General features: G+C 44.7%; 1 protein-coding gene across 1 annotated transcript in view; it reads left to right on the top strand.

The window, feature by feature from the left end:
• Positions 1-12,831, top strand: part of DNAJC11 (DnaJ heat shock protein family (Hsp40) member C11) — a 75,235-nt gene that overhangs the window by 21,452 nt on the left and 40,952 nt on the right. The window contains exons 2-4 of the mRNA XM_041771156.1: positions 3,497-3,626; positions 5,708-5,781; positions 12,725-12,826. Of these exons, the coding sequence (XP_041627090.1) occupies positions 3,497-3,626; positions 5,708-5,781; positions 12,725-12,826 (306 nt within the window). The remainder of the gene's footprint in view (positions 1-3,496; positions 3,627-5,707; positions 5,782-12,724; positions 12,827-12,831) is intronic.

Here is a 12,831-nt window from a genome sequence, read left to right as displayed (position 1 = left end):
TAACAACCAGGAAACAGCAGCCTAAGCTAGAAGTCAGCCAGATCTGTCTAATCGTGCAATTGTAACTTTTATGAAATGCTGGAAAGAACAATTAAAATTTGCAGAAAGAAAATAATTTATAATTGCTGTCTAGGAAGGTACAAGCCCTTTTTTACATCATTACATAGGTAAACCTACTTGGAGAAGATCTACTTTATTTAGTTAACTATTACGTATTTGCTTAAAACAATGGGGTTTGGTACAGCTGGCGTACTGGCCAGGTGTGGCAAGAAATGTATTGCATGATTGATCTTGGCAGGGAAAGAAGCCAGTTGTAGGAGAAAGAAGAAAAACCTGCAGACATCAGAATGTTGAGACACGTCTCTTCTATGGAGTCTTGTGTTCTCTATTGAAATAGAACGTACATCTAGAAGACAGCACTCATCATAAGCTTGCAGTTCAGTGAATTTTCACAAACCAGGACCGCTTCACAAATGAGCATTCCTGCCACCCCATGCCGCAGTGACGCCTTCTCTCTGGACTGTTCCGATTTCTGCATGCAGGCCACCTCAGAGGATCAAGCTTCACTTGTGACAGTTAGGGTAGCCAGAGTGACCAGCTCCCTACTGTGTGCATAGCATGCTTGAGCACTATACAGGTCTTTCTTCCTTTACTTCCAACAGTGACTTTGAGGAGAGAGGTACTGTCCACAATTTCAAGTTGAGAAAACAAGGAAGAGGTTTTACAAGAACCACACTTACAAGCTTGTGCTGTGTGTTGGGTACACTGTGAAGCCCTGTATGGTCGCCTCTCGTTTCATTGTCTCCCCGTCCCTGAGAGTTGTCATCTCCTTTTGCCAATGAGCAAATTAAAGGTCGGAAGCTCGTTTGCCCCAAGCCTGTGTTTTTTACCAGTAAACTTGGAGGTCGATGTGTCACCACAGTGGAAATTTTGTAGATGAGCAGATGGAGAGAAAGAGAAGGCAGCCAACTACAAGTTGTTCATTGTAATTCTCAGAGGTTACACCAAAGAGAAGATGGAAGAAAGACAGTGGTGCTAGCATGGGGCAGCACCTGCCTGATTCTTGGAGGCCAAGGGAGGCTCAGTCAGCAGGGTCTTTGACCCTTTCCAAGGAGCTGCTGATTTAAAACTACATGCAGGGATCCCTGGGTGGCGCAGCGGTTTGGCGCCTGCTTTTGGCCCAGTGCGCGATCCTGGAGACCCGGGATCGAGGCCCACGTCGGGCTCCCGGTGCATGGAGCCTGCTTCTCCCTCTGCCTGTGTCTCTGCCTCTCTCTCTCTCTCTCTCTCTCACTATCATAAATAAATAAAAATAAATAAAACTATATGCAGATGAGCCTCTGTCCAAATAAGCAGTAAAGGTCCATGTCTGGTTTAAAGCACAGGCTGAGGGGCTCAAGGATAGCTCTTTCTTTTCTGGATAACAGATCATGTGAAGTCAGAGCTGGAAAGGCTCAGAGAAGTCAGCCAGCCGGCCACCTCCTCCCCAGACGAAGAAGCCATGGGCTTGCTTAGAGGTGAAGACACTGTCCTGAGGGCACCAACGGGCACTGGGCACATGCAACTGACATATCTTACCAGTCATGGTGCTATCTTCTTTTGGAGTTCTTTCCTTGTTTAAAACCTCTGGTAGGGGTGCCTGGAGGGGTTCGGTTGGTGAAGTGTCTGCCTTTGGCTCAGGTCATCTTCTTGGGGTCCTGGGGTGGAGTCCCAAGCTGCTCCCCGCTCAACCAGGGAGTCTTCTTGTCCCTCTTCCCCTCCCCCCGGCCCCGCATGCTTTCATGTGCTCTTTCACACTCTCCCAAAAAAACGAAAATCCATGGGAATCCCTGGGTGGCTCAGTGGTTTAGCGCCTGCCTTTGGCCCAGGGCATGATCCTGAAGCCCCAGGATCAGGTCCCGCAGTGGGCTTCCTGCGTGGAGCCTGCTTCTCCCTCTGCCTGTATCTCTGCCTCTTTCTCTCTCTCTCTCTCTCTCTCTTCTTTCTCTCTCTGTTTCTCATGAATGAATAAATAAAATCCTTAAAACAAAAACAAAAGCAAAAAAAAAAAAACAAAAATCTTTTTTAAAAATTTTTAAAAACTTTTTGTAAACTTGTACAACGTTGGTGGTTTTCTAGCATCTGAATACCTTAGTCTCATATAAAGTATTTACATTTTGTGCCAAAAATTACTACTAGAATATAATAAAGTTTTGGGTTTTCTTCCCTTAGTGGAAAAAACCCATGAGTCCTGAATTGGAAGATACCAAAAAGTTGTGGAAATTATTGAAAAATAGGCTCTAATGTTTTCCCTTGTACCCTTGATCACTTGATTAGACCCTATAAGCTTCTCCTTACAGATGCTTGTTCTGAGACCTGCTCCTAGGGCACCGTTGGTCCTAGCATTGTCACCCGGGACCTGGTGGGTGGCCAGATGGCTGGTTTTTCAGGCCTCCTTGGCATGTTGGCAACCCAAAAATGGACTCCCTCAAATGTGAAGGAGTTGTCTCCCAAAATAAAATGTTCTTTACCTGACCATCATCTGTATAGAGCTGCCTATTGAGCATCATCTCTGATAGATCAGCATAGTCCCTGAGGCTGATACAAAATCAGACATAATACTTACCAAAAACAGGCCGAAGGAGCTAGCAGATAGGTGGCTCAGTGTTCCTAGGGCCCCTGAGGGGTCTGTTTCTGAGAACTACTCAGCTGTGTGGCAGGTAAAGTAGAATGTGGGTCCTCACCACCACCCCTCCACCCAGTCCTCCCCTGCCGTCCCTTCTGTGTGGCTAAAACACATGCAGAGTCCATTCTACTTACTTCGTGTCATCTGTTCTTCACATAGTCCATGTTCTCCCTCAGACTGAGGATGTGTGAGGACTGGGGGCTGTATGCATTGGAGAGGGGTATTCTGGGTTTGGGAGGAAGGGCATTTGTTCCTGTTATAGGATAGTAAAGCATTTTTGCCTGCTTTCTGTGCTACCTTTTAGAATTAGAGGTTGAACCAGAGGCGTGTGTTAGTTTTACAATTTGTCTTTGATTTTTGAGGGTAAATATTCTGAATTTCCTTTATCAGAAAACCACATAAAATGCATGCCATTTCCTGTATAGTGGTCTACAGCTTTTTTCCTGTCTACACCAATTTTCTGTTAAGAGTACCTTGGCATGATTTATCTCAAATAACAAGTTAAAAAGTAAGCGGGTCTCTGACGTTTTTAGTTTCAGCTCAGAGCACATTGAAACCGTATAGAGACGCATCTGATAGCATTTCCCAGCAAAACACAGTTGATATTGACGTCCATAATTGATCACTTTATTTTTTTTTAATTGATCACTTTATTAACTGAAAAAAAAAAAAGCCTCATTGAAGCAATAAAGCATAACTTCATTATGTCCTGTGTGCAGAGAACAGACATGTTGGAAAGTGGCTGACAGGCTCCCATTTCAAGGCTGATTCTGATAATGATAATATTTAAGGAGCATCGATTGTACTCTAATTGGATTTTTCTTTCTGTAGGCCTCTTCTGAAGAGCTGAAAGCTGCCTACCGGAGGCTGTGTATGCTCTACCATCCCGACAAGCACCGAGATCCAGAGCTCAAATCACAAGCAGAACGACTGTTTAACCTTGTCCACCAGGCTTATGAAGGTCAGTGGAGGGCTTGGCTTCATGCAGACGCCCTGGAAGCAGCGGTTCGATTTTTAAGAGACTTGATTTGTAGAGGACAGAAAGAGAGTCCTTAGAGGTGTATAAGAGAGGAGGTTAGGTTAGTGCTTTTTTACTGACAGGGGCCTTTGAAAGAGTAGTATTTTGCTTTAGAAATCAATGTGTCCAGTAAGTGGGAAATGAGAGTGCAGGTAGAGCAGCACACAGGGTCTGGGCTGCAGGGAGCACTCGGGCTCTAAATCGCTCGCTGGTTTTCTTCTAAAGGGAACTCTTAGAGGTAAAAGGCTGATCGCTACAGACAAGGCTTCTTTGTTCTCTTTTTTATGAGAAGATGTACAGGAATGTTTTTTTTTTTTTTTCATCTGACGCTGATTTTATTGGCTCTGGAGCATTCAGTTAAGGAAAGGTTCTAACAAAGGGAGGAAAATGATGTTAGGAAGGCCAACAGGAAGTAGAATCAAGTAATTCTGGTTTTTGTGCTTACTACATGTTAGGTGCTTCAGAAAGAGAATTTTGTGATGGAGTTGTGCATAACGTGTTCAAATCACTGATAGGTCCAGAGTTGCCGTTGGAGATGGTGGGAAAGCTCTAGCGATGTAGTGGCGGTGGACACACAGCAATGTGAATGTTCTTATGCCACTGAATCATTGGCTGAAATTGATTCTGTGTTATGCATATGTTGCCAGTTTTAAAAACAAAAATTAAAAAATATTAATTCATTCTTAGGATACACACTAAGTAAAATAAGTTGTTTATTCCAGAGCCATTTGGTGATTTGGTCCTTAGTTAGACCAAAAATTAGAAAAGTGTTTCTTTACAGAAATCAGAAATCAGAAAGACTTCTGATTGCAGACACAAAAGCATATGCTATATTTCACTTTATGGTTTTACCAAATAATTAGATTTTACTGAGGAGTAAAACTTGGGCTATGGCGTGTGGCACATGTCTGAGGTCAGCAGTGGGTCTTCAACGGACTTAACTCCATTCAGATCACTTCTGCGGCGGTCCTGACCAGAAGCTTGGTCCTTCTCTCGTACTCTGTTGCCTGCATAGCTGCATTGATTTTACTGATGTCTAAATTGCCCATGTAGCCAGTTCGTGTGGTTTTGGAAATTCAGGGAAGAGTTAACAGAAAACCCTAGCAGAGCTTGTGGAAGTGCTGCGGCAGCAGACCTGGCCCCAGTGTTCATCCTAACGGGGAGACCAAAGTAAAGCTGTGAATAAATAATTCCCTGTGAAATCCTACAGATTAGCACGAGAAGTCTGCATCCCACGTTTTCCAGTGGTCAGCATTTCTTTCTTCCCCATTAGATTTGAATATGGATGGAATCATTTACATCGTTTTTTAAATTAGGCCTAAAAATATATGGGAAGTCTCAAGGGAGAAAAGATTCAAAGGTCTGGAAGAGAAGCTGGCAGAGGAGAAGAGCAAGGACCATTGGCTTTCCTGACACTTATGTTCAGTTTGGATGCCCTCTCAGTAACTCTGCCCCTTGCTGAGAAATCTTTTTCTGATGTACTTACTTAAGTGATGTGGCCACCACCATAGTGACAGGTGTTTGTGTTTTCAAATGGTGTACAAAAAAGAAGAAAAGCGGGAAAGGAAAAAAAAACTCACTGTCTTAGAAGGTAGTGAAACGCTATAATAGAGTAAGTAGTAAATCATCTTTTTTTACAATCAGAGCCTGTCTGAATAAGCTTTAGAAACTGGAATTAACTCTTTCAGCCTGGGTCCATTTTAGGCTGTGGCAGAAACTTAATTCTGTTAAAAATAACGTTCTTTACTGATACTAGGGTACAGCTTCCTATAAGGTGCATCTCACAATTAAGAGTAGCTTGGACATGAAAAATCCAATATTTTTCCTTTATGTCCACCTTTAAGCACATCCTAGATCAGATCTGAGAGGCAGCTAGGAGGAAAAATGCACAGGGGATGAAGAGAGCCTCTTGGTGAAATTGTGGCTGGACAGGGAAGAAGAAGAGTTGGACATACTTGATGATGTTGCCAGATCTGGAAGGAGAATTGTGTGCTTTGTAAACATGTGTGATTTTTAATTTGCAGTGCTTAGCGACCCCCAGACCAGGGCCATCTATGATATATATGGGAAGAGAGGACTGGAAATGGAAGGATGGGAGGTAAGAAAAACCGCGTGTCAGTGTCCCAGAAGATTCCTCACACATCTACAAAACAACAGCCCCCCCCTCACCCCCCCAGTCCTACAACCCAGATCACTGGGAAATACTGGGAAATGCTGAAGTACCTTCTTCACTTTGTATTCTGGTCTCAGAGACTGAGTTCTAGGCTAGGCTGTGCCTCCGTGTACCTCTGTGTGCTTGGGCATGCAGTGATCTAGCTGATCCTTAGTATCCTAACCTGTCCTGTAAAAAGCAAAGGGCATAGATGATGCCCGTCATTTCTAACCCAAGAGAGGGCACAGGCTGGTTAGGGAGCTGATGGAAGACCATTTCTTCAGGGCCCAGCTCTGTCTCCACATGCATTTCCTGCCATCCAACACAGTTTTGTGCCCCTCTCTGCCCCAGCTTACACGTAACCGGATCTGAGATGTGTTTGTGTTGGTCATGTGTTGTGTGTGGGAACAAAATGGAAGCCTGGAATAGTTGAGAACTACAGCATGAAAGTGCCCATAATGAAATAAGTTTCCCTGGCAGCCCTGCTGCATGAAAACAATCACTAAAATTCACAAGATTCTCTTTTCCCTCAATGCTGCTGCCTCTCTCAGAGCCTCAAGCATGTCCATGTTACTGTCTACAGTAGGAAGGCATGAGGATCAAGTGGGAAAATGAATATGAAAATTAGTGATAAAACTCTTAAGTTGCTATAAGAACATGTAGGTGTTATGATTTAATTTCATTAAGGAAACTTGGTTCTGATGCCCAAGAAATTGTGGGAGGCTGTTAGTGTTAAGTTGGGCATTGCTGACTTCTTTCTTGTCACTGTATAAATTACCCTTGAAGTTCTTTTGGTATTTAATCTCAGGCCAGTAAGTCTGTCTCCTCTAACTAGTATTAAAGCCTCCTACAGGCTTTCAGATGAGGAGTACAAGAGAAGCGAGACAGGTTCTAGTTGCCTTTCCGCTGTTGCTTAATATTGGTGGCTTATGGGCCATATTCTACCTGTGGCCATGTTTTGGGTGCCCACATGATAAACTGTAGTTGCTAATATTTAAAAATGGGAAGTTTTGCATAAAAATCCAGTTGTCTTTCTTCTCTTGAAAAAATTAGAAAATCTGGGAGCAACATACCTGAATTGCCCTGTGAAGGGCAGTCCACCATATTTCAGGAGCCTCTTCCCCGTGGGTAGGGCTGTGCCGTGACCTTCCCCAGTGCTCACCACTTCCTGTCTTCTTACAGCTGACCTGCCCTTCATCCGCGTGTCCCACCTGGCTCCAGTAGGCATTTGATTTCTAGCCTTTGGCTTGATGGAAACAGCAGTGCTTCACGTCACATTAGTTCATTGTGGCAGAGCCTTGGGTCTAATAGCTTAGCATTTCTCCATCCTAAAAGGAAAATAGAATCCCATTTTATTTATTGACTTTCTCCTCAACCTTTGTACACCATGTTCAGACTCCATTGTTTTTTGAAGACGTAGGTTGGCTACAGTTTTTCATGGGTGCAGTCAGGGCCAATGAAAGGCTGGAGCCTCTCTTACGTGTCCCTCCTTCAGAGTCTAGGTTGTTAATTCCCAGCAGCATTAGCCCAGCTAATGGAGCCAGCAGGGTAACATTTTCCTGGCAAAATGCTGCGTGGCTTCCTCTCGCCAAACCAGATTATCTCCCCATTAGAAACAAAGCAAAACCACACACACAGTAATGATTATAAAAGTATGTAGACTGTCACAGATGGTGAATGGATAAGCTTTTATATTCATATATTTTTGTAAGCTACTTTATAAGGAAATCAAGTTCTCATCGATCAGAATTAGCTTGTGTGTGTGTGTTTGTGTGTGTGTGTGTGTGTGTGTGTGTGTGTGAGAGAGAGAGAGAGAGAGAGAGAGAGAGATACTAAGCCTTCACTGAAGATAAAAATGCTTTCAAGGAAGAGCACATGAAAATACCTCCCCACATATTTACTAAGAAATGTATTGGTGCCTAGCATACGGTGGGCAATTAAGCCCATTTTTATGGGCGGTAAAGGAGTCTCACTGAACTGGAGCATTTTGTGGGGCTGGCATCGTCACTGCTCCAGGCAGAGCTTCCTCCCCAGGGAGAAGCTGAGTTCACGTCATGCTGCTGCTAATCTTTGACTCTTAAACTTTGCTGATTGCTGATGATCTCCACTTGCCACCTATCTCTTAGTCTGAACACACGGGCAGTGGCTGAAAAAGGAAATGCACCGTCAGAACCATAGCTCCGGAGACACCTTCGTCCTCCACAGGCGTATTGGCCTCTCCCTGTCTCGGGGGTGGGGGTCACCCCCTTCTGTTGGTTGGCACTGGGGAGGAAATGTGAGCTTGCAGGCTGCAAAAGATACCGGCCCTGCTTTCAGCCATTAGTAAGTTTTCAGTCTCTTTTTTTTTTTTTAAAGAGAGAGCAAGAATAAGGAGGGTGGGTAGGGACAGAGGTAGAGAGAGAATCCCCAGGAGACTCCACACTTGGTGCAGAGCCCCACAGGGGGCTCGATCCCACTACCCTGAGATCACGACCTGAGCCAAAATCAGGAGCAGACACTTAACTGACTGAGCTACCCGAGTGCCCCCCACTTTATTTTCTTTTAACCTTTAAGAGACTTTGTCGTTCTCTGGCAGGATTCCAAAGGAAGGAGATGCAGAGGTGCAAGCATTCCCCACTTGTGAAACCAGTCATTTTAGTTACCCAGGCTAATTAGTGGTGTTTGTGGGGATACTCGGGGTGAAAATGAAATTGACTTCAGAATAGCAAGCCTCAGCTTTGAGCTGGGAGTGCTTGATGGTGTTGAAGCTGGTAACAGCAGCCAGTGTAGTAGAGTGCACAACTCAGTAGCACTGGCAGGTGTTAGATCACGTCCTGTGGCCCCGACCGTCCATGGTCTAGATTCTGTCTGCAGCCCCATAGGTGATCTGTGTCTCACTCTGCTCTGTCTCTGACCTCAATCTTACGGTGTCTAGGGAAGTAACCTGCATTAGTAGGAGCTACAATCTGGTAAACATCATGAAAACAAAGACTTAGAAGCTCTCACAGACTAAGGAGACTAGATGACGAAATGCAAGCCGAGAGCCTAGACCAGATCCCAGAACATACCAGGGATGTTAGTGGAAAATCTAGTGAAATCCAGAAAGTCTGGGTTCAGTTCCTTGGAGTGCTCTAGGGTTGGTGTTAAATTTGGCAACTGTCCCTTGTTAACAGTGGGGAAAGCAGAGTGAAAGGTGTACAAGAACTTCCTGTATTGTCTGTAATTTTTCCAGAGTTCTAAGTAATTTTCTAAAATTGTTCCAAAACTAAAGTCAAGGAGCGCCTGGGTGGCTCAGTAGTTGAGTGCCTGCCTTTGGCCCGGGGTGTGATCCTGGAGTCCCAGGGTCGAGTCCTGCATCGGGCTCCCTGCATGGAACCTGCTTTTCTCTCTGCCTGTTTCTCTGCCTCTTGCTGTCTCTCATGAATAAATAAATAAAAATCTTTTAAAAATAAAAAAATAAAAACTTTAAAAAATAAAAATAAATAAATAAAACCAAAGTCAAGTAGCTAGAATCAGAAGTTTCAGACCAGACAGTATCTCGGGAAACCTGTAATTTAACCCCTCATCCATAGCTGCGATCTGAAGCTTAGAGAAGTGAAGTAACCCCCACACACACCTGATGCCACCAGGAGGTTAGAGGCAGTGTGGGTGAGTCTGCCTTCTGTCCTCCTACCACACAGCCTTGCTTTTAGGGACCCTGCTCCCTCCTCCACTGGGTAAATCACTCTTCCTGGTTAGCACAGGGATGGGCCTAGTTTGTAAATGGACAGTTAAGGCAAATGATACAGGTGTGTAGAATCATGGGCTGCATGTGATCCTCTCTGTTATGGAACATGTCTGGTATTTACCAGCTAGCACAGGGTTCCAGGTGCTGTGTGACTTGTAGCTGGCTCAGTCTCCTACCCTTCTCTGCCTTGGCACACTGTATGCGATGGGCAGAAAGAACAGAGGATGTTAGGGAAGCAGGACTCTGCCTTGCCCTGCCCAGCTCTTCCCTGCTCTGGAGGTGCCAACCATCCTGACTTCGCAGTTAGCTTTGATTATGTACCAGCTGTTTGCCAAACCTATGTAAAATCGGCTAGAAATGGAATGACCTCACACCTTTGGAGTATTTGCATCTTCAGCTCATCACAGTGTGGCAGAGAGAAAGGAATGTGCAGCTATTAATTCAGTCTGCAAAGGTCAGGCAGCTATAGAATTTCTGAAAACAAATCTTGTTCTGCTTTGGCCTCTGCAGAACCTGACACTTTCCAGTCTTTTAATTCCTGGAATCTTACAAATCTGTATATTTTAAAAATCTCAGGAACTCGTGGAGTCTGTGTCATTGGTTAAAGTTTGGCTAGTCAGACTTGTGCATAATTTGCATTCTCAACACCAGTGTCCTGCTGGACAGAATATTCAGTGTGAAACCTTTTCATCCAGGTAGAAGAGCTGGATTACTCTGTGACCCTTTGGAGCAGGTGCTTCCCATCCAGACCCTGCTTGGCCTTGGTAATGCATCACTTAGGTCACCACTGGCGGGTCCATAGTCACAGGCTTACCAAGTTAGGGTTCAGAGGTCACAATTTCTAAAATATTTTAAATCCTTTTTTCCTGATCTTTCTATATGTTCATGGTTAAATGGAGTAATTACTTATATTTCCCTGAAGCTCTTTTGTTTTTGTTCTCTGTACTGGAGGGAGAGGCTGATGGGAGACAAGGGAAGGTGATGAAAGTTGAAGCATCAAGCCTTCCTCCTGCTCTGTCCAAGGGCAGGACATAGGGTGGAAACCCATGTCCTCAACTTCAGAGAAATAGCAGGGCGAGCCTCCATATCAGTTCAGTACAATGGAGGATGTTGCTGTGAGGCCACAAAGCAATCAGTGACATGCCATTGAGGATTTTGATTTGTTTTTGGGTAATTTTTGTGTCTTCATTATAAAACTTGCTTTAGGGACACCTGAGTGGCTCAGTGGTTGAGCATCTGCCTTTGGCTCAGGGTATGATCCCAGAGTCCTGGGATCGAGTCCAACAGGGGGCCTGCTTCTCCCTCTGCCTGTATCTCTGCCTTTCTCTGTGTGTCTCTCGGGAATAAATAAAAATCTTAAAAAAAAGAAAAGAAAAGAAAAGAAAACTTCCTTTAAAAGAACCACTGCCGCTTTTTAGTAATTATTGATTATAAGGGTTATTAGAGCCAAAAATGTGTTCTTTATTTTTTCTCTTTACATCCTAAAAGCAGTAGTGAACAAATTTCTCAGTGTTTTTTGAATAAGCCAGTTTTTATATTAATTTTTCTATACTGCTGAATAATAAAATCAAGGTGCACAAAACCTGGAGTATGACCCCATTTCTGTTAGAATGTACATGCACACGTGTGCACAGAGGGTGTCTAGGAAGATACATAAAAACTAGATGCTAGCCCTGAGAAGGACGGCGGAGAAGAGAGGGTGCTATAGGCAAATTGTACTGTATCCTTTATATCCTTCTGTACTATTTTGATTTTTTGCTGTGAGCGTGTATTTTTTTAAACAATTTTTTAAACTTGTGATTTCCAGGATTGCTTCTTCTCACATCACCTCCCTTTTTAGCTGTTCTGTGAGCAGCCTCTCAAGGCTCCTCTGTATTTCTCCCACTGATACAGGGAATGTGCTCTCTGGGTTTTCATGACTGTCCCACCCCCACTCTCAGTATTCCTCACAGGCCGTGGAATCTTAGACCCTAGAAATCACGGGGTGCGGTTTCCTCTTTCACAGATGTGGGGCCTGAGGTCCAAGGTGGCATTTCCTTGCCTCTTTGAAATCTCTACTTTATGACAAACTAAGAAAAAAGCCAAGTTGGAATGCCTAATATTCTCCATATTTGACATCATTGTGTAACCCCGAGCGTTCATGTGGTCTGCCCTTTGGTACTTGAGTACTGTTTATGCTAAAGTACATCTGACATTATACATTCTCAGGGGTATCCTAGTGTAGGGGGAAGAGTCCCACTGTTGTAAAGATGCCCAGGCCTGAAGGCCAAAGACCACTTGGTCCAAGCTGGAAAGCTTCTCTAGTGATGGCCCCAGCATACTGGGAAGAGACAGCAGGGCTACGGTGGGCACGTTTGCCCTTTGCTTTCATCTTTAACATTTATTATCTGTGCTGGGATTCATTAGGAAATTTAGACTGTGATGGGATCCCTGGGTGGCGCAGCGGTTTGGCGCCTGCCTTTGGCCCAGGGCGCGATCCTGGAGACCCGGGATCGAATCCCACATCAGGCTCCCGGTGCATGGAGCCTGCTTCTCCCTCCGCCTGTGTCTCTGCCTCTCTCTCTCTCTCTGTGACTATCATAAATAAATTAAAAAAAAAAAAAAAAAAGGAAATTTAGACTGTGAAACTTAAGGTGGTTTGTTCTTGGGGCTCCGTCGTGGCTCAGTTGTTTGAGCATCCGACTCTTGATTTCACTTCAGGTCATGATCTCAGGGTTGTGAGATCCAACCACACATCCACACTCAGTGTGGATCCTGCTTAAGATTCTCTCCCTCTTACCCTCTGCCACTTCCCACCCCACCCTCGAGCATGACCTCTCACTCTGTCTCTAAAAAAAAATTAAAATTAAAAAATAAGGTGATGTGTTCTTTGTAAGGTCCTGCAGCCTCAGAGATCAGTTACTGAAATCAAGGATGCTTCTCTCGCTGGAGAGCTGAGGAAAAGCATGGCCCTGGGGATGATCAGGGAAGAGCTGAGTGGGTGTAAGTGTGAGCCTCACCTCATCAGAGACTGTGTCCACAGGAAAAACTCATTGGGGTGTCACTGCCATTCATAAAGTCCCAGGGAAAGGACTGGCCAGCCCAGGCCAGGTGGACACACCTCAGTTAATGATGTCCGCTCTTTGTGTGTTTTCTTTGCTTTCTGGGTCCTTAACTGTCTCCTCCTCCTGACTGTGTCCGCAGGTGGTGGAAAGGAGGAGAACACCAGCTGAAATCAGGGAAGAGTTTGAGCGGCTGCAGAGAGAGAGGGAGGAGAGGAGGCTGCAGCAGCGCACCAACCCCAAGGTGAG

The sequence above is a fragment of the Vulpes lagopus genome, chromosome 10, assembly GCF_018345385.1.
Source record: "Vulpes lagopus strain Blue_001 chromosome 10, ASM1834538v1, whole genome shotgun sequence".
Classification (NCBI taxonomy): Eukaryota; Metazoa; Chordata; class Mammalia; order Carnivora; family Canidae; genus Vulpes; species Vulpes lagopus.
Note: the sequence above shows the minus strand (reverse complement) of the source record. Positions and strands in the feature narration are given on the sequence as shown.